This window comes from Heteronotia binoei, chromosome 6 (genome assembly GCF_032191835.1).
Source record: "Heteronotia binoei isolate CCM8104 ecotype False Entrance Well chromosome 6, APGP_CSIRO_Hbin_v1, whole genome shotgun sequence".
Taxonomy (NCBI): domain Eukaryota; kingdom Metazoa; phylum Chordata; class Lepidosauria; order Squamata; family Gekkonidae; genus Heteronotia; species Heteronotia binoei.
The window spans coordinates 38,276,084-38,297,241 of NC_083228.1; the positions used below are offsets into that span (position 1 = coordinate 38,276,084).

The 21,158-nt window shown below is 42.4% G+C and overlaps 1 protein-coding gene across 1 annotated transcript in view; it reads left to right on the top strand.

Moving 5' to 3' along the window:
- The window catches only part of KIF20B (kinesin family member 20B), a 56,762-nt gene extending 36,190 nt beyond the window's left edge, over positions 1–20,572 (top strand). Inside the window, exons 22-35 of the mRNA XM_060241303.1 lie at positions 1,379–1,517; positions 2,229–2,351; positions 3,074–3,131; positions 4,857–4,982; positions 5,240–5,379; positions 6,760–6,915; positions 7,500–7,667; positions 8,437–8,592; positions 9,491–9,592; positions 10,963–11,163; positions 15,035–15,094; positions 17,075–17,228; positions 18,156–18,298; positions 20,264–20,572. Coding sequence (XP_060097286.1) covers positions 1,379–1,517; positions 2,229–2,351; positions 3,074–3,131; positions 4,857–4,982; positions 5,240–5,379; positions 6,760–6,915; positions 7,500–7,667; positions 8,437–8,592; positions 9,491–9,592; positions 10,963–11,163; positions 15,035–15,094; positions 17,075–17,228; positions 18,156–18,298; positions 20,264–20,332 — 1,795 coding nt within the window. The 3' untranslated portion in view covers positions 20,333–20,572. The remainder of the gene's footprint in view (positions 1–1,378; positions 1,518–2,228; positions 2,352–3,073; positions 3,132–4,856; positions 4,983–5,239; positions 5,380–6,759; positions 6,916–7,499; positions 7,668–8,436; positions 8,593–9,490; positions 9,593–10,962; positions 11,164–15,034; positions 15,095–17,074; positions 17,229–18,155; positions 18,299–20,263) is intronic.
- The last annotated feature ends 586 nt before the right edge of the window (positions 20,573–21,158 follow it).

The window sequence follows — 21,158 nt, forward strand, 5'->3', positions numbered from 1 at the left end:
TTTTTCACTCTTTGGTTTCTTTGGTAGGCATATAATTTAAGCCTTTTCTGAGTTGTGGAGAATGTACAGGCTCATTTCCCCCCCTGTCACATACTGAATACCACTTGGATGAATTTCTAAAGGCAAGGTGCTGATAGTAAGCTCATGCTTCTACCAGATTCAGCCTGCTGATCCTAATGAAAAAGGGCTACCCATGTGCTATGGATGATAACTTACTGGTTTGTGAACTGGCCTGGCTTGTATCAGTTTGTGAGCCATTCAAAGTTTAAACCCTTGCTTTCTGCTCTCCATGAAAAGCCAGAGAGCAGAAAGTAGGGGGCCATTGAAACCACTGCTTTCTGCTCTCTGCAGCTTTTTGCAGGGAGCAGAAAACAGTGATTTAAATGGTTCCCAGCCATTTAAACTAAACAGCTGAGCAGTTTTTGGTGGACTGTATCAAAATTTGTGAAACTTTGTGATGGTTTTCAGTTCTCAAACATTGTTCTGCAAACCACAAACTAGTGATGTCCCCAGCTGTGGGATTGTTGGAAGGTTTATCCTGTGAAATGGATTGGACTGGTGTCCCGGTTAATAAGTAATTGTTTGTATTTTTGGAGAAGCTGAGATGCATTAATTTGTGTGAAGGTCTACAACCGAGGAAGGTGTGCCAAAACCGGTCTCCACCAATGTTCCCTCTAAGCTGAGTTACTGTGAGCTAGCTCACAATTTTTTAGCCTCAAGTTCACACATTTTTGTCTCAGCTCAGACAAAATGGTCCTAGAACAAACTACAGTATTTTTTGCACCATAAGACTCACTTTTCCCCCCCAAAAAAGTGGAGGGAAAAGTGTGTGCGTCTTAAGGAGCGAATACTGCAAAAAATTCACACAAATGCCTCTAAATTCACACAAACAGCTCTAAAAACTAGGTGCGTCTTATGCTCAGGTGCGTCTTATGGAGCGAAAAATAATTTATGCAGTAGCTCACAACTTTAATGCCAGTAGCTCGCAAAGAAGAATTTTGGCTCACAAGACTTCACAGCTTATAGGGAACATTGGTCTCCACCTCACTGAAAAGGTTTCCACTGAACTTGTGGCTCTTCTCCTTTGACTAACACCTTATGACAAGCCACTATCAAGGGCTACGCTTTGGACACAAGTCTTATTTGTCAAAATAGAGAGACTTTTTATAGTGATGTGATTACGAATAACTCTACATGTTACTGTGTCTTTAAGAATACAGAATATGCTGTTATTGTGCTACTCAAATTATCTTTGTCTTTTGCCGCATCACATCCCTACTGAGGAGCATGCAGTGTGTCCAAAGAGACTTGATCAGTCAAAATTGGGCCCCTGTGCCTTTGTCACCTATTGCTTTAACTTATATTTTCCCTTGTCCAGGTTGAAGGAAGATCTTCTTGAAAGCACTGCTCTTTCCTCCCAGCTGCAAGTGGAAATCCGTCAGAAAGAAGAAGAATATGCAGACCTGAAAGAGAAGTTGGCTGATGCAAAAAAACAGATCGAGCAAGTGCAAAGAGAGGTTTGTAAAGTTGCATGTTTGGAAGCAGCAGTCCTTCGGTCTCTCTTCATGTCTTCTGTTCTTTCACCCTTACTCCACACCTTGTTTCCTTTCTTAGCATTTTGGGGTAGCTCCCACTGGAGGTGGCATATGGAGTAGTCATGTGAACTAAAGTTTCCATCATCAGTGCAGGGCTTCCTGGCTTCCTTGCTTCCTGTCACAAGCTAAAATATCTCCCCCCCCCCAGTGCTACTGCTGGAGGACAGGGGCTCAGCGGGGATGGCATGAGCAGGGAGCTGGAGGTTAGCAACAGGAGGGGGAAATTGGTAAAAATTGCCTTCTCCTTTCTGTTAGCAGAAACTTTTCATTGCCTACAACTTAATGCGCGACGGTCTTTATCCAGTTCATCTAGCAGTTCTGTCTCCTTGAATTTTTATGACTTAGTGTCTAGTAGTCCATTAGTCTTGCCTCTGAAAAAAACTGGAAACAGCCATCCAGGTGTGCTGGAGCCTGTAAACGTGAATGTCCTGATGTACTTGGATACACTTTGTTCCCTTCCACCGCACATCAAACTGCAGTGCACGCTAGCTAAATTGGAACTGTGTGATTTGCTTTCAGCATAGGCCTGAAAGTCTGTTTTCAAATGTGTTTTTTGGGAAAATATAATAAAGCAGTTATACGATTTCCACTTAGTCCTCACTGGGCGTGCATTACATGCCTCTCTTTTTATAGGTGTGCACCATGCGTACTGAAGAGAAATTATTGCGGAACAGAGCGAGTGAACTTGAAAAATCTAAAAAGCAGCTGGTCGAGGAGTTAGAAATCAAACAGCGAACAATCCAGCAATTTAAGAAGGTATCATAAAATATTTGTATTGCGGCTCCTTGTTATACAGGTAGCTCTTAAGGCAGTCACAAAATCTAGAGAGCTAGTATAGTGTGCAGGTATATGGTGTTGGACAAGGGTAGCCAAACTCAGGAGCCAAATGCAGCTCTTTCACACATATTGTGTAGCTCCCGGATGTCAAAGAGGAACTTAATGCAGACTTACTTTCAAGTAAGTGTGCTTAGCATTGGGGCCTCAGTCAGCCCTCTGAGCATTGACCCATAGGTAGGTGACTGTTTCTGCCGTATGTGAAGCAAGGAAGGAGGGGGAAATAGGCAGGCTTGCGAGCTCTTCTCCACCACCACAGAGGTCACCCAGAGACCTAGAGCAGGAAAGGAGAGTGCAAGAGCCAAGGAAGCTACTTGAAGGAGGGATGGAATTAAAGAGGGCGTTCCTGAGTACACTCTGTTCCTCCTCTACCAGCAGTGGCCACATCTCACTACTGTAGGTGCAGATCAAGTCAGTGTTATGCCATAGTCCAAAATGGTGAGGGGGGAGAGGGGATTGTTTAAGCTTTTCCTTAATATTCTCCCTCTGAAAGGACATACCTACAAACACCCTACCCAAAGTAAATACATTTGGCTGGAGCTCCAGGGATCTGTCATAAAGCACCAGGCTTGTTGCTTACATGTTCACTGTATAATGAAGCTTTATCTTTGGATCTCCTCTTTCCCACCCCCTTTCTATATTAGGAAGAACTTAACAAGAAACTGGAGAATGTTTTACAACAATACCAGAAGGCATGTGAAGGTATGTTGATGGCAAAGGGTTATTTTCCTCCCTCCATGCCTTGTGAAAGCATAGTTAATGTGAGGTGCTTGTTGTGTTGGTATTACTGATGTGCGATATCACACAAGTTAAAGTTTGATAATTGTTTTAGTGGAAAAAACCTGTTGCTAAGCAAACTCTGAGCGGGTTTGCCTATTTCAAGGCACACTTGTTTGACCGCAGAATGATCCAGAGGTCCTCAGGAGCCCTTACAAGCAGAGAGAGGGCTTTCATACTGGATGAGGACTGATGCCTGTATGCAGGACTCTTTTTCTACCAGGAGCTCCTCTGCATATTAGGCCACGCCCCCTGATGTAGTCAATCCTCCAAGAGCTTAGAGGGCTGTTAGTACAGGGCCTACTGTAAGCTCCAGGAGGATTGGCTACATAAGGGGGGGCGTGGTCTAATATGCAGAGGAGCTCCTGGTAGAAAAAGAGCCCTGCCTGTATGCATCATTCCTCTTAAATGGCAGACAGCAAGACTGGGGTGGAGGAGGAGGAAATGCTCACTCCAGTGAGCAATTTGAAGGTGAATGGGGGAGGGGGAGCTCTGGACTTTCCTAATAAAGAAGGGCTTAAAAAAAATCCTGCATGACCTGCAGCACAGTCCTGAGCAGGTTGACTTGGAAGCAGGTCCCATTGGGATAACTGGGACTCATTCCAAGGCTAGTAGGCATAGTGCTGGCAGGGAAAAGGGAGAGGGACTGTTTAGGCAATTTTTCTGCGGTAGTAAGAAATTTTAGACTCGGTCTTCATTGTCATTAGCTGGAAAATAAAAAGGAGCGTCAGTTTTTAGCAGCCCCAGTTAGGATTCTCATGTACATTCCTAGGGCTGCAGCAGCTGCTAAAGGTTTGCTAAGATTGTGTCGTCAAAATTTCATTTGCCATTTTATGCATTGATTCGGATGCGTTGATTTCATTCCCTGTTTTTATGCGTTGATTTGCAGAGCCTGCTGGAGGCAGCAGATTTGAAGACAGGACTGTTCGTTTTGTTAACTTTTATATAAGAATAAAAACTGCCACCTAGCCCTCTGCTAGTTACACTATGAAAACTTTAACAAAAGACAAATTCCTCCTCCAAGTGTCACTGCTTGTCCACCAATATTAGCATCTGACTTGCAGTCTAGAGAGGTCGTTAGCTCCCCTCCCACAAATTCAGTTATATTTTCCAATTGGACCCCCCCTTGCTTTTTTAATCATGGTAGCAACAATAAAAATTGCCTGCATTGTCTACCTGTTTTCTCCTACTGGAGTAAAACCAATTTGGGGGACATTTTCAATCGGAAAAATGTGTGTGGTGATGGTGGGGAGCAAATGTTCCCCTTCCCCTTCCCCAGCACCTCAACCCTGATCCAGCGCTTTGCCTGCAATTGTGTGCAACAAGAAGCCAGACTTACCTCTAAGGATATTATGTTTTGGCTTTTAAAAGAAGGCATAAATGGAAATGGGGGTGATCCGAGCAGGATGCTGCCATTCTGACTATGGAGTGTTCAGACTGGGTGCTTCTGCTCTACCCTAATCCACCTGTAGCCTGAAATGAGGCAGACGATGTGCCCTTGAAAGAGTAACTTAAAAGCAAATATTTGAGTGGTGGTTCTTTGTGTGCAAAAGAAGAGCCTTGGCTTGACTGAGCAGAACAACCTTTTACTCCTTAGGGAAGCAGTATGAGAGAAGATACTATTGAAAAGCTGTGTTCTTAAATCTTTAGATCTCTCTTCCAAGGACAAGATCATCGAAGATATGAAACTGACTTTAGAGGAGCAGGAACAGACTCAGTCGGAGCAAGATCAAGTACTTGAGGACAAGATAGCAGACTCCGAAAGGTTAGCAGCTGGTAAGTTATATAAGAGAAACAAATTAATTCCCTTTAAAAAAATAATAATAAATAGGCTTATTAACTTGTTTGATCGAAGAAGTATCTTTAAAAAGCTGTTTGAAATCTTTCACATTTGTTTTCGGTCCACATTTCTGGACCATTTTCTGCATATCAGTCACAGACCAGCAGCAAACTCCATGAGCGCCTGCAGTTTTTAAAATAATTAAATTCATGCAGTTTCTCCAACCACTTAAAACACATTTTCACCCTGGTAGAGCTGCAAGGATGGAAAAAGAGGTACCACGAGCTAGAGGAGCGGAGCAGTGCTTCTGGGCAACAACGTGCTAATGCAGAATGCAAAGACACTGCCAAGTTGCCTAGTGAAGAACTGGAGAGATTGCAAGAGAAACTGAAGGTAACGTGCAGCAAGAAGCCAACTTATTTTTAAGGACTGGATGCAGCTTCTTCTCAAGCTTGTTGGAGGGTTCTTGCTTTTATGTGACCTGCTATGCCCTTTTGGTAGCAATTGGCTGCTTTTAAAAATGTGCATGAATTGGTAGAAGTTCCAGTTTACTGGTGTCTCTTTTCTTTAGTGATGGAGCCAAAATTAGTGCTAAGGCTAGTTGGCTGAAGCAGCATTATTCATGTTGAATGCATGTTACCCTTTTCCATGGGCATGTCTGACTTGGACCCATCATAGTAACTTGGGCTGTTCATGCCATATCCTAGAGGAGTAGTGTACCATATGATAAATAATTGAGAAGCATGTGAAACTTCTGCCTTTGGCTATAATTGCACATGTCTTGAAATTTGTATTTTTCCTGTTGCTGTAGAGCTGTTAGGGCCAGCTTTCCAGCTACTCACCTTTTCTTAGGTTATATATTGGCCCAGAGGCTTCATAGTTCTGTAAGAAGAGGTAATGGAAACAATCACTGTGTTTATGAGGGTGGTACCCAAGGCTGGCTGTTTCTGAAGTTGCCACCAATTGCACAGTATCTGGTATCCTGTTACTGTAAACAAAGAGAAACTTCTTTAAGGATAACAGAGAATAACAGAAATATCAGGAACAGAAATGGGCTGAGAAGCAACATAAAATATAAATGGAGTCCTACGTTATGTTTAACTACTTTGTTAGGCCAGTCATGTTCATTCCTCACCTATCACTGGTTTGTGTTTGCCTTTCTTGAAGCAGCTGCACATGCATCTGTATACTAGTGGAGTAACTGTGTACCCTTGCTGCTCTGATCCTGAAAGATTATAATTCCTCTCTCTGGGCTTGGCTGTGTCATGCTGTGTGTCTTTTGGAAAATTCCTTCATTGGATTGGTTGAGTCTGCTTAATCTTTGCCAGGCAAAAACACACATCTCTGCCGATTTGAGAGGTGTGGCATAGTCATGCATCTGTCCCCTCCAACTGGGCTGGCAAAATAATCCAGCCACTGGTGGATTGTGATTAATTCTTAGCTTTGATGGAACAGTGAAGCCTTGAGGAGCTTGGGTATGCTCAATGAAGTTGCAGTTAGTTTTGTCTTTTGTGACAGGGATGGGTTCAAAATGGTATTGTCCTGAATGACAGATAAAATGGTCTATAGTTGAATGACACATAAAGCAATCTGTCATCTTTAGAAATGTCTTGGGAGTGTTTAATGCTTTTGATAGACTGATGCGGTTTCACAGAAAAGAATAATGTGTTCTTCCCAAAGCCTGTATGACAGCTAAAACCTAACCTTTCGAGAGCCTTCCAAGTTCCCCAAGAAGAGTGGGTTCAGTTCTGATTAACTTTTTTAAAAAAACAGGAGTGTGAAGAAAAACATCAAACAGATCGCAAAAAGTGGTTGGCAGAAAAAATGATCCTCATAACTCAGGCCAAAGAAGCGGAGACTCATCGTAACAGAGAGATGAAGAGATTTGCCGGAGACCGAGAACAGCACACAAAGCAGCTAGCAGAAGCGGTGAGCAGTAAATGGTCAGATTTGCCTAGTACCAGAACACATTTTAAATTTAACAGTCTCGCCCTGCAAAATCCTTGCCGGCATGTGTGAAATTCCAGTTCCTTCCTGCCAGTTTTTCATAGCGTGAAATGACTAAAACCTTGCCTTAAAATACATTTTATTTCAAAAGGGAAAAAATTCTTTGGCTTTTTAAAATGGCCCTGCAAATTTCCCAGTTTTGCTTTTTGAAAAAAACTGGGAAATTTGAGAAGGCCTCAGATGTTTTCCCTTCATCCTTGCTACTCACTACAAAGCATTTCACATTCAAAAGAGTATTTCATAGGTTTTTCCCCCCTTAGTAGTTTCCCCAAATTCTCCAGATTTTATGTGGGACAAACTGAAACAAAGTTCTTGTGGGAGAGACCGTTTCTCCAACCCTCCTCACCTCCTAGGCCTTTAGCTTTATTCAAGTTCAAGGTGCTAGTAGTACTAATCCTCCATAGTGTGACACCACGCTATTGTAGGATAGACATGTTTGATTTGTTGTTGTTGTTTTAAACTTCTACAATAAGAAATCCTGCAAAACCCTCTTTTCCCCATTTCAGGAAAACCTTGTGGCAGAAAAAGAGAATGACCTTCAAAAATGGCGTGCTGAGAGAGATGAGCTGGTGGCAGCTTTGGAAGTTCAGCTTAGCTCCTTGATTTCTAGCAATGCACAAAAAGATGCCAAAATAGAAGAGCTGAAAAAGGAAGCACTGAAAGCTCCCACACAGGTTTGTGTACATATTTTTATTCCCCTTCCATTGCCTTTTTTGCTATTGATTTAGCCCCACACATAAGTAATGTACTGAAACCTGCCCTGAGCCCACTTCTGCGGGAGGGTGGGATAGAAATGCCAATAAATAACTACATATTCTGCCTATTGTAGTTTTAGGGAACAGGCTGCTTTTTAGTTGCAAAATAAATGATGCTATTTCTTGTTGTATATATACTTTAAGTGTTGAAATGTTTTACTGTTGGCTACCTTGGGGGATCCTATTTAGGTGGAAACAGAACACAAAAATGTATTAAATAAATAAAGTCTATGACAGTTCTTGAACTAAATTTTCCCAGATAAATTGGCTGTAACCTTCAAACACTAGATGGTCAAACCTGGACTAGATTGCTAAAAATTCTCACTTTCTACATTCCCTGGGTTTTTAACAAGATTGCCACAGTTGTGACAAAAGTTCCAGTAAGAACTTGGTATAGTTTGTGTATCTGATCATTCATGAGGAGGGCTTGTTACAGGGCATGCCTGCTTGTGGTTCTTAGTTGCTCTTGACAGACCCCCTAACCAAATGGAGCAGTTATGTCCATTTCTTTTGACATGTGCCTTCAGGGTCTAGATTTCTTTAGCTATAACTTCCATGTTGAATTGTTTTTCTTGTTTGTACAAATCCAATAGATACTTATTGATATACTCAATGTTTGTGTTTTACTAATCCATTCAAACTTTCATAGCTAAAACTGTTAATTTTTTTTGTGTGTGTACATGTTAAGGAGCAAGAAACTGCCCTAAAAGAACTTAGAAGGCAATTGGCTGAGAGAGACAACATTATTCAGGAATTAAATCATAGTTATATAAACTCTAAAACCACAATACTGCCCATGCCAGGAGAAGCCAAACATCAAGTGGAAGATTTCCATGGTTGTAAGGTAACCTTCAGGATTTTAACAATAATACTTGAAATGAGTGGACCCTTGTCAGAACATAGCCTGAGGCCTAATCAGGGCCAATAAGCAATTGCATCAAACACATTTCAACTATCTCTTGAATAATCATACAGAATATTACAAAGATACACTTGTATGAATCAGTCAATTTAGGTTTTAAATTAGATTTACTGTAGATAACATAACATCTGCGGAAGTACTCAGTAACTCAAGCCAAAACTCTTCCTTTTGAGTTCCTGTTTCCTGTCCTACTATACTACCTCTCCCAGAAGGCAGTGTTAGCAACTCTGTTGTTTGTAGTCACTGCTGTATTTAAGAACACCACAGGTCCTCTTCTGACACGGGAGGTTTCCTCAGGTTTCTTTGAATGAAAAGCAAAGCCTTCTAAAATACTATCCTGAGTCTTCTGTCCTGAGCATTCCTGGGTAAAATTGCTTGTGCTTGAAATACCTTGAGCTACTAACATTAATTAGGAGCAGTTGACCACATCTAATTTTAAGCATTTATCAGCCACATTTCCTGCCTGAAACCTATTCTGAGTGCTTACCAAAAAGACCTATAAAACAAACCAGCGTCAGCCAAGCAATACAACTTGGGCAGATCATGCTAAATCTGCAAGTCAAAGTAATCATGAAATAAATGACACCTTCTACCTAGTTAATAATGCTGTTTGATAAGCCACCACTGGGCACTGAAAAACCATCAGAGTAGGGGCCAAAAAAACTGTGGGTAGAGAAGGCCCCATTGTGTGTTCTCACAGTCCTCTCCTTCCTGAAGGATGGAATGAAAATTAGAGCACTTGTGATTCTACACCACTGAGTGCCATATTGCATCAGAATAGGTTTGAACTATATTGAATATCATTCTGTTTCTTTTGCAGCTTAAAGAAAAGCAAATTGAGTCAGTAAACTGCAATCGTGTTGGGGACACAGATCCACAGCTGCAACATTCTAGTAGGGCATCTTCAGTAGAAGATATTCAGGTAGGCTTCCATGCTGAAAGGGAACTGCCTATAAAATTTGGAAGTGGAATAAAAGCATGTTTCCCCTGCATAAATAGCTTTAGCTCTTGGGTGAATGGCAGCAGTTTTAAGATTGCTTTATCTCTGCTACTAAGAAGGATGAAGCAGAAGCTTCTTCTCTGGTTGAATTGGGAAGCTGCCAGGGGAACTTTTGGGGAAACATGTTGGATTTTGCTGTACTAAAAAGCTGTTCTGTTTGAAGCTAGCTGATATTTCAATAGCAAAACGCTTCTCTGTGTTTATTTGTGTCCTGTTCAACCTTTAAACTTTGTAAATAATTTTGACCAGAAGCCACCATCTCCTGTAGGCATCTTATTCCAGCAACAATAATTACAATAAATTTGATTCCCTTTTGGGGAAAAGAAAACTTGAAAATAACTGTCTTATTCTTAGCCTATCAGTTCCCAAAACAAATCTTTCTTTTTTTTTTTTACAATAGCAAGATACTTCACCTGAAATTTTGATGGGAAAACTTTTTTTGTCTTACCTTCTGCAGTTTTGCTCTTAATCTCTCTCTGCATCATTCCCTTAATGGCAAACTTCATAGCTAGGTGCCTATTTAATAGAGCAGCAAAATGGGGCCACTCATAGATGTGGTAGGGATTTTTATTTATTTATATCCTGCCCTCCCCACCAAAGGGAGGCTCAGGGCGGCTCACAGGTGAGGGTCAAACAATGACCAAACAAGATAAAACAGCAATAAGACATAAAAACAATTATTAAAACATCAATATCAATAGGTGCTAGAGCAATAATTCATACGAACAGTTAGAATTTCAATTATAGCAAATGGCTAGTTGGTCAGTATTAGATGTCCCAAAGAGGACCCAGAGTCGCCATAGCGTGGTAAGAGAAATCCAGAGAAATGTTTAGGTTTATGGACCTAATCCGTTGCTATAGGTGTTACTATTATGAGAAAGCATGGTGGAAGAATGCTATTTTACAGGCCCTGCGGGGCCCTAACCTCCTCCGGCAACTCATTTCACCAGCTAGGTGCAGCAACAGAAAAGGCCCTAGCTCTAGTTGATTTAAGCCTTACTTCTCTGACACCGGGAACTGTCAACAGGTTTTGAGACCCGGACTGAAGTATTTTCTGCATAATTGATGGGTTTACCAGGTATGCAGAAGAAAAGCCATTCACAAACAACTTGATGAGAATTGTTCTCATGCTCTAAGGGACACGGAATGTTGAGGGCAGTGAAATGTTGAGGGAACTTCGATTGACAGCTTATAATGCCAAGGAGGGTAGGGCAGAAACTTTAAAATTTCTTATCTCTTCCCCTGTGATTTTGTGTAAGCCCCCAATTTGTCTGTCTTTATTCTAACCACAGGACCAGTCGGAAATCATCCTAGATTCTTGTGAAGTGTCTTCAGAGAGTGACAAAACTAGCCGCTTTCCAAAGCCTGAAATGGAAATTCATTTTACGCCTCTGCAACCCAATAAGATGGAAGTGAAACATCAAGGCAGTCCTTCTGCAGTGACTGTAAAAGTGCCCAAGGCAAGGAAAAGAAAGAGCAGCACAATGGAGGAGGTATTAAAATCTGAAAGAGAAGAATATAGACAAGCTGCTGTTACCTTGTTTGCACACCACTGTAAACAGAGAAGAGAAAACCACCAAGAGAGAAGTCATCAAGGGGTATCCCCAATTATTCTGTCATGCTGCGCTGTCTTTGATCTCTCTCGCTCTGTTTATTAGTCAGACACCCGGGATGCTGCAAAGCATGTCTTGCCTAGAACCTATATTAACATAACATCTGTACAATGGTTATTGGATCTGACCTGGAAGTGGGGGGGAGGGACATGTTGTTTTCCCATCTTTTAAATTTATAGTATGTATAAAGAAAAAATTAAATGTGTCATTTCGTTTGCATCTGAACGAGGTAGTTGGTGGCTGACAATGCAGACCTTGAGCAGATTTATACCTGACTGGGATTGCAGCAGAAATCATGGAGAGCAATTTCTTCCAGGAAATGACAGCTTCTGAGCTATGATTTGACCTGCCGCCTGATTTTGCAACCTTTTGAGAGGCTGCTGTTTGAAATCATGAGCTTCGGAAGCATATTTTGTCCTTTTGAATAGGAGCATTGCCCAGTATGGTTAACGTGTGCGCTTTAGTATCATTGTATGCGTTATTTAAGAATAACAAAGAGCTGCTGCTGACACCTGGCATTTGAACTGGAATTCACTATTGTACATTAATCCTTGGAGGAGGCGGGTTTGTTGAGACCATAACCTCTGTCTTCAACTGTTTCCTTCAAGAGCACTATATTGTCAAGTCTCCGGAAATGCAAATTTAGAAATAAGGGCACTTCTGATGGTGTTGGTCAGGTACTGATTCTTTGTGCATTATACTGTTCTTGCTACTGTAGAAGTGTAGATAACATAGTGTACTTTAACAGTATCCATATTTAATTTAGTAGTAGATTTAGGTAATATCATTAGAAAAGCTGAATCTCAGTGAAAATAATACGTACAGATGCTCCTTCATTTGCCTTTCTCTTTACCTGTATTTTCATCTCAGCTGCTGTTTCATTGCAAGCTCAGTATTCCAAGAAACTGAAACTGCTTGCACAACAATTAAAATTAACCAGTCATTAGTCTGCGATGTCATCTAAAGCAACTGTAAATTAATCCAAGTTTCAGCGTGAGTCATATTTACCTGACAGTGAATTCCACCGAGGGAAGCTAGATTTCCTGCAGCTGTCTGTTTTGCAATTTTAAAGAACAGAGTGCTGAAATTGGGACTGTAGAAGTCTTTGGGGAAGGTGCTTCCAAAGCCAGGATTTGAAAGCCATGGCAGGCAATTAGATTTGCAAAGTGACAGTGACGGGGTTAAAAATTTCTTGTTTCTCTCACTACCCATGCCTTTTGTTTTGTTGCGGATGCATTGGCAGTCTCTTAAAAACTCTAGACTATATTAGTTCATACTTAAAGAACAGGTTATATGCAGTTTGAATGAGGTAAACTGGGACATTATTCACCCCCAAATGAACACATTTTTAAACCAGTATCAGGCTTATTAAAATTCATTAAGTGTGACCAATTTCAAAACCTCATGTTTGCATTTGGCAACTGTTCATATTGGGTAGGGGTGAAACATCTTCAATCGTGTGTAGTTAAACAAAAATCCCTATAGTCTTACCAACTTGGGTCAAATAACATAAAGCAAAAGCATAGATATAACCTCTTAATGGTTAAGACATAACTACTCTGTTCTGACTAATCCTGAGTAGACATGAGTTAACAAGATTAGTGTTAATCCAGCTCAGAAGCCTTGATATGCTTTACTGGAAAATGGCAGTAGTAGATCGAAGTCTGTCCTCTACTCTCCCATGTTCATTCCCTCAAGCATGAATGGTAGCCACCAGGGTTTTTTTGTAGGAGGAACTTCTTTGGATGTTAGGCTACACCTCCCTAATATAGCCAATCCTCCAAGAGTTTACAGGGCTCTTCATACAGGGCCTACTGTAAGCTCCAGGAGGATTGGCTATGTCAGGGGGGTGAAGCCTAATATGCAAAGGAGTTCCTGCTACAAAAAAAGCCCTGGTAGCCACTCTCTGTGAAGTCAATATATATTATGCTTCCCCTTCCCGGTTAATCTGATAGAGCAGAGCAGAACAGAGCAGTTCTATCAGTTCACTTCATTGTAAAAAATATAATAATAAATTTTATTATTGATTACTTTACATTTTCTCTCCGCAAGCAGACTCAGGGCAGCTAACAACATTCATTTTTACAGATTAAAACCAATAAAAATTACAATTTAAAATTATTTAAAACATTTCATTACATGGTGCTGTATCTCTACAATATAATATAAGCGGTGATCATATAGTGCTCTATAATGATGTAGGGTGGCAGCTCTCTCCTGGTTAGATCTCAAAGGCCTGTTGAAACAGTTTGGTCTTACAGGACCTGCGAAAAGTAGAGAGATCCCGCAGGGCCCTTATGGCCTCCGGGAGAGCATTCCACAATTCTGATGCTGCCACCAAGAAGGCCCTAGCTCGTGTCAGGTGCAATCTAGCCTCCTTTGGTCCAGGGATGGACAATAGATTTTTTTGTCCCTGAACGCAGTGCTCTCCGGAGAACATGTGGGGAAAGGTGGTCCCGCAGATAGACGGGCCTCTGACCATAGAAGGCTTTAAAGGTCAGTACCAACACCTTGAAACGGACTCGGAACACAATAGGTAGCCAGTGCAGCTCTTTCAGCACTGGCTGAATGTGCTCCCACCGGGGGAGTCCCATTAATAATAATAATAACAATAATAAATGCTTATATCCCGCCCTCCCCCGCCAAAGGAAGGCTCAGGGCGGTTAACACGACATGGTAGGCACCATGGTTACGATAAAATACAATCATTACTATAGACAATTAAACAATTAAAATAGATAAAATTACATTCATAAATTACGGTAAGTTAAAATTAGATAGACAGTTAAACCATTATAAGAATAGATTTCGGTTCTACAGTTCAGACTATGTATGGGATGGCTAGATGTCATTTACCGGGTTTCATCTTAACGCGAGCTGAAAGAGGGCAGTTTTGCAAGCCCTGCGAAACTGGTTTAGGTCTTGCAGGGCTCGCACCTCTTCTGGTAGTTGATTCCACCATTGGGGAGCCATTGTTGAGAAGGCTTGCTCCCTCGTTGTTTTCAATCTAACCTCCCTTGGTCCAGGGACTTTTAAAAGATTTTGAGAACTAGATCTCAGTGCTCTCTGAGGAACATATGGGGAGAGGCGGTCCCTAAGGTAGGCAGGTCCTCGGCCACACCGCAGCATTCTGCACTAACTAGTTTCCGAGTCAGCTCCAAGGGTAGCCCCACGTAGCATATAGATGTTAAGTAACATCGAGGACAGAACCACACCCTGTGGCACACCACATATAAGTGGGTGCCTTCGGGATGATTCCTCCCCTATCACCACCCTTTGTCCCCGATCTTGAAGAAAAGAGGCCAACCACTGTAAAGCAGACCCCTGAATCCCCACGTCGGCAAGGCAGCTAGTCAGTAGCTGATGGTCAACCATATCAAATGCGGCTGACAGATCTAATGATAACAGCACCGCTGAGCCGCCCCGATCCAGAACTTCTGAATGTCCTGATCAGCTGCTTAGTGCTAGACTGCTACCAGCTTAACAGTGCGTCTCTTGGGCAAATGGGCTTCACAAATGGAATAGTAAAGAAATAAAAACAGCAGTGGCAAAATTAACAGCCATTTTCCAGTTTCCATGTCACAAGGGAGGGACATTTCTTATGTGCCTACAGTTTAAGTTGGCTTGTCTAATAGCGCTTGAATGTCTGGACATTGCCATTGGTTCAGTTAACTGTAAACAAAAACTGACAACTAACATACCAGCCTGTAAAAACCTTGTTGGAAGCTGAGCATGCTCTTCTGTTTTTAAGGAGGATGTGAAGAATGCTGTGTCTCCAGCAAATGGTTCATCAAGCAGACAAAAGAAAAGGGTTCGTATGCACAGAACTGCAGAGTGTGTTACAATAACTTGCATACATATGTGTATATTTGAGAGAGAAAGAGAGAGTGCTGTGATGTCTCTGGAGCAACGTTTCCATGCTCGCTTAGACCAGTGGTTCCCAACCTTTTTGGTCCCAGGGCCCAGCCCTAAGGCTGGTTCATCCACTGTGGCCCCAGGGCCAGCACGGTGGGGGCACTGAATTCAGCCTCCTCCCTGCGGTGCCTCCCCCCCCCCCGTGGCGGCGACTTCTCCCTCTGTTTCTACAAGTTTAAGGCCAGGGAAGGGGTGGTGAAGCGCCTCCTTGCCTCTTTAAAGGCCAACCCCCTCCCCGCCAATCAGCTGATCGATGGGAAAAACCATGGCAGCCGCGAGCAACCCACTGAAAAAGCAGCACCGCCCTTCCCTCCTCCTCACTTCCTTCCCACTCTCAGTAAAGAAGTGGGGGGGAGGGAAGGATGCCGCCGCTTGTGATTTCCCCCGCTGATCAGCTGATTGGCGGGGGGGAGGTCAGCTTTTAAAGAGGCGGGGAGGCACTTCACCACCCCTTCCGTGGCCTTAAACTTGTAAAAATGGAGGGGGGAGGAGGCACGGGGGGGGGCAACGAGGCTGCGCGGTGCTGTGGGGGGGGGGGGGGTGGGACTGCGTGACCCAATTGCTAACAGGCCGCTGCCCAGTACCAGGCCACAGCCTGGGGATTGATTCCTGGCTTAGACAATCACCGAGCAGAAGTACTGAGTTCTCCTTTTGGCATCAGTAAAAAAAAGTCAAGCAAGCAAGAGTATAAGGAAGCCTCTGGGTTGGATTGAGAGGTTCCACCCTTTCTCTTGAGATCTGGATTTCTCCAAGTCTAGAGAAGGTGGACATAATGGTCTACTCCAGAGCCAGCCTCTTTTCTTTTTATCTTCCCAGCCAAAAAGAGAAGAGGGAGAGTTATTGGCTATCCCAGTGTCTAGAGTGCTGCTTATCAAATAACGCCCTGCTGCTCTGAAATGAGATAATTACAAACCTCTCTGAGAATTTGTGCTTAGCTTCTGGAACTAAACGTATGACGGGAAGCAGTGGTGGTGGGATTTAAAGCAATTGCAAGCGGTAGTGATTAGTTCAAACCAGAGGTGGCCAAACTGTATCTTGGGAGCCACATGTGGTTCTTTCACACATATTGTGTGGTTCTTGAAGCCCCCACTGTCCCATTGCCTGACTTGGAAAAGGCATCTCTCTCTCTCTCTAAATCACTTCATCAAGTCAGTCTGCAGCTTGGAGAATGCATTTAAAGTTAAAGTTGCTTTCTTTCCACCTGTCTCCCCACCATCTATTTGCCTTCCTTCCTGCCTGCTCTCAAACATCTAATGTTCCTACCTTGTGACTCTCAAACATCTGACGTCTATTCTATGCGGCTCTTACATCAAGCAAGTTTGGCTGCCCCTGGTTTAAACTGCTGCAGAATTGAATCATTTCAGTCGCATGCATGTGTGTGGTGTGTATTTTTCTGTCCTTGACACTACGTTTGTCTAATGGAGGGACACTTTTTTTTAGCTGCAGAAGCAGATTAACTCTTGGGTTGACATGATCATTTTAGCATCATTGGGCCTCTTGTACGTGAGATGACCACCCTCCCCAACAACTACCCTGGCCTGTATGGCCCCATCTAACCCTGTAATTTTATGATTCTGTGATTTTAACATTTGTGTGGAGAAACCTAACTGTCGCCAAAAAGTCTTTCCAGTTACATTACATGTTCTAGTAAAATCTGATTTAACATTTGTGAGGAGAAACATAGCTGTCACCAAAAAGTCTTTCCAGTTACATTACATATTCTAGTCAAGTCAAATCTTGAGTCAAGCCCTACTAAAAATCCCATGCATCTTCTTAAAATTACATAGCGATATTGATTTTTAAAAAATGAGGCAACTTGTAGCTGAGAGATGCTTATAAACCAAATATTTAATGTGACTTTTGCATTTCCTTTCAGACTGTTCCTGATCTGTCTCTTAAGAAAAATTATTCCCTGAGAAGTAAACATAAGCATTTTGTTGAAAGTGTAACATCACCAGGAAACAAAGGTGGATCCTTGCACAAATTTGGCTCGTTATTGCAGAGCTCTCCTACAATCATTCACTCGAAAGGTAAACATTAAAACTGAAAAGTCAACACTTTAAATACCCAATTAATTATTAGAATGTTTCTGTAGTTCTGCTTGAACAATGAGAAATTGTAGTTTTAAATAAGACTGTGATCGATCTTCCATTCCCTCAAATACTTGTTGGCTAGCGATAATGAAGTGGATAATGAAAGGAACAAGCATCTGCAAAACTTCTTGGAAGGGACAAGTGCCTTGGCACTTACCAGCAACACCCAGTCCTTTTTGGGCTTCGGTTGCCACAGTGGTTTGGGGAAGGTAAGGGGTTCTCTCCTGGTGCTTCTCTATATCCAAGGCCTTGCTCAGCTGCCTCTTGCAAGTGCTAGGGCTTAGTGGAGTGGGAGGGATTCTCTCCCCCCTCCCATTTCTGGTGGTGAAGGCAAGAAACCGCAGAAGATCTTGTGTCATTTTTAGCTTTCTGAAAGCAGCAGAGCAGGTACGACTGCCTCACTTCTCCACCAAGCCTTCTATGTGCCAGAATATTTTGAGGAGTGATCCAATGGTTGGTGAGCAGCAATAGAAGCTGGTGGAAAAAATCAGGCGTCCTCGTTGAAGATGCTTTCAGCGCATATTCAGTGCAGAGTAAGGACTGGAGAGACAGCCCCACCCCCTGGCCTGCGGCAACAGCAGCCATTGGCCCTCTTTGCCATAGCACAATAGGGGACAGGACAGGGAGTTCTTTGCTTAAGCAAATTTTTGTTGTATGTTCCCCAGTTTTGTGAAGAACTGCTTTAAAAACGGTCATGAGCCAAGGCAGGGGGTGAGGAGAGACTTCTACAGAACTATTTTTCTGAGCAGCTTCTTTTTAGCAGAGTTTCGATAAGAATGCAGTATAAATGGTGCCAACTGCTTATGCTACTTTAGTATGTTTGTATAACAGTGTTAAACGTTTTTTTCAAAATGCATCTTTCAGCCAAGAAATTGATGGCAACAATAAAATCTCCCAAGTCTGTGGAGGAGGGATCTGTCAAAGAAAATGATCTCAAGCCAAAAAGAGCCAAGCGAAGGCTATATAACACTGACATTTCTTCCCCGATGGAGTTTTCTGGGCATGTGGTAAGTGACTCTGTGAAGCTTAACTCTTTTAAACATATAGACCTCAATGACAAGGCAGGCACAATTTCTGTCCTGTCTTATATTTGCATCCTTAAGGTGGTGTATAGCACAGTGATTCTAAAACTGTCTTCTCTGTTGTGTTAATTGATTTCTACATAAGAGCAGCCCCACTAGATCAGGCAATGGTCCTTCTGGCCCAGCATCATGGTTCTCACAGTGGCCAACCAGATGCCCCCCAAAGGACAAACTTTCTTCTTGTTATTCCCCAGCACTGGCATTTAGTGGCTTTCTGCCTCTGAACATGGAATGTTTGTGGATAATAGCCACTGATGGACCTATGGGTTATAGCCATTAATGGAACTGTCCTCCATGAATTTGTCCGATCCCCTTTTGAAGCCAACTAAATTAGTGGTCACCATACCATCCTGTCCAAGTGAACTCCACAAGCTAGTACCACCTTCCCCCTACCCACTGCCTCCTAAATCTGCTGCCTATCAACTGTTTTGGGTGTCTGCAAGTTCTATTATGGGAGACAAAGAAGTTATCGCTATCTTTTTCCTATACTGCATGTGTTCTCTAAGATTTCTTGTTACATGAAGCTGTATAAATTGAACCAGCTGGCTAAGTCTAGTAGGGTTAAGTTGGAATGAAAGGACAGTAACTGCACTATGAAATAAGGTTTTCCTTTCCTCACTGTCCCACTTGTGTGTTCCCAATAAAGAATTTCTGAGAGGGTATAGTAGATGTTGTGACAGCTAGCTCTTGTCTTCAGAGTGTTGAGCTGATAGATGTGACCATCTTGATGTGCAGTAACGCTTTCACCGGTGGTCAAGGTGAAACACGGGCTAGTCTAAGCAGTTAATCATGAGCAAAGACTACTGGCCTGCTCAAGTGAGCACAGTGTGAAGCATTAATTGGTTTCAGGGTGGGTCAATGAGAACCACTCAAGAGTATTGCTTTCTCGGGATGCTTAAGGCTCTAAACTTGATGAAATGGATCTGAGACCTCTGTTTATCTTTAAAAAAAATTCCGTCAGGACCATTCACAGAATCATAAAGTTGGAAGTGACTTCCAGTGCCATCTAGTCCAACCCCCATTCAAGGACAACCACTTTATTTGAAATTGGGACATGTTTGCGTATGGATGCAGTAGTCCTTTGAAGAAAAAAATGGGTCCATAACTCTCCTCCCTCTTTCAAAGAGCTAATAAACAGTTCTGGAGGCTTCAGTTAATAAAGATGTGTGTGGAGTGGGTTAGAATTCCTTTCTCTTCCATGTGTGGGTCTGATCAGAACTGTAGGAGTCCCAAGTGGCAGTAACTTGTGTGTTTTGGGATTTGTTTACTTTAAGGATTGAGATCTTCATTTTGTCTAGCTTGATCCTACAAGTGAAGAAGCCATTTTTTTTTTTTTGGATGAACTCGGAATGAACCTAGGGACTTTAAGACCATTATGGATGGTCCCTTCTATTTCAGCAAGGAAAGAACACCAGTTCTAGGATGACTACACAGCAAATATAACTTGCCACCATCACTGAGATGGATGGCAAGAAGTGTCACCAGTAGTGATGGTGGGGGGTTTAGTTCCACCTAGTCCATTCCTATAAAGATCTGAACAGCCCTCAAGTCTGGAAAGATGCTGTCATCAAGAACAGCACTGCCTTCCAGCCCAAATTGTTCCAGGATACAGATACGTGGAAGGAAGGCTTTTACTCTATGTCCTGCCACTGCTAGCAAGCCAGTGTGGGCAAGTGACCTTGGATGGAGTTATGAGTTATAGGGCAAGGGGACATTTTTTCCTAGGATGCTAGATATTCAAAGCCTGCCCACGTTGAGACCTTACTCCACTTGGTTCAGGTGTTTTGTAAGCCACACTGAAACCCTAAGTAGCAAAAAATAAATAAATATCTTTTCATTGAATTGAGTTGTCGGTCTAAAGTAAAAGAACTTTTTAAAATTCCTTTACAGATTGTTATGGATGACAAGGAAAGCCATCACGAAATCATCAAGCGGCAGCTCCGAACAAAGAAAACATAATTTCCCCTCCACACACACACACTGCAGGATCATGTGTCTAATGTTAAGTTTTGGTGGTGGACTTCCAGAACATCGCTCTTCCTCAGTAGATGAAAGCGAGTGGATTAGAAACTGTTCTTAACTAAATGTATATAGTAATCTTTGTGTCCTCTGTTTCATGTTCCCAAGATTCCTCTGTAGATTTTCTTTGTTGTACTGAAGTTTACTAAAAATGGAAGAGATTAAATGTATTGCTATATACCTTTTTGCTTTCAGTAATTATATATAGTATTATATATGGTATTTTTGTGGAGGCAATATTACATAGAGCACCATGTCCCACAGCTACCATTGTGCCCAGTTCGTATTTTAAAGTTTATTGTGGTACTAGGAGTAAGGCCCATTATGAAGAAAAATACAATGGGCTCTGGAAGGATGCTCTGGGTGAGTGCCCACCCACCTTTGCTGTCTTCCTACCCACCCAAGTGAAGGCATTCACTCCCCCCACCACCACTTCAAGGGAAGCTGATCTCTGCCATCTGAAGAGCAGTTGTAATTCCAAGTGATAGCCAGCCCTCATCTGGAGATTGGCAACAATGGTTCCCCAGAAGGAAATGGCATTGTTACCTATCTGAGGTACCATCCCTTCCTCGCAACGCTATCTCCTTTTCTTTATCTGCCCCTCTGACTTCAGCTTTCCATTGCCTTCCCCCTTACTGCAGCCTCTACATATTTTAAAGTTTATCGTGGTATAAAGTTCAGCATCCTTACAGTCACTGTTCATTGCGCTGCTTTTAAAAAGAAAGTTCTAGACCTGAAGTCTGTGGTGCTCAGCTTTGAAATGTGC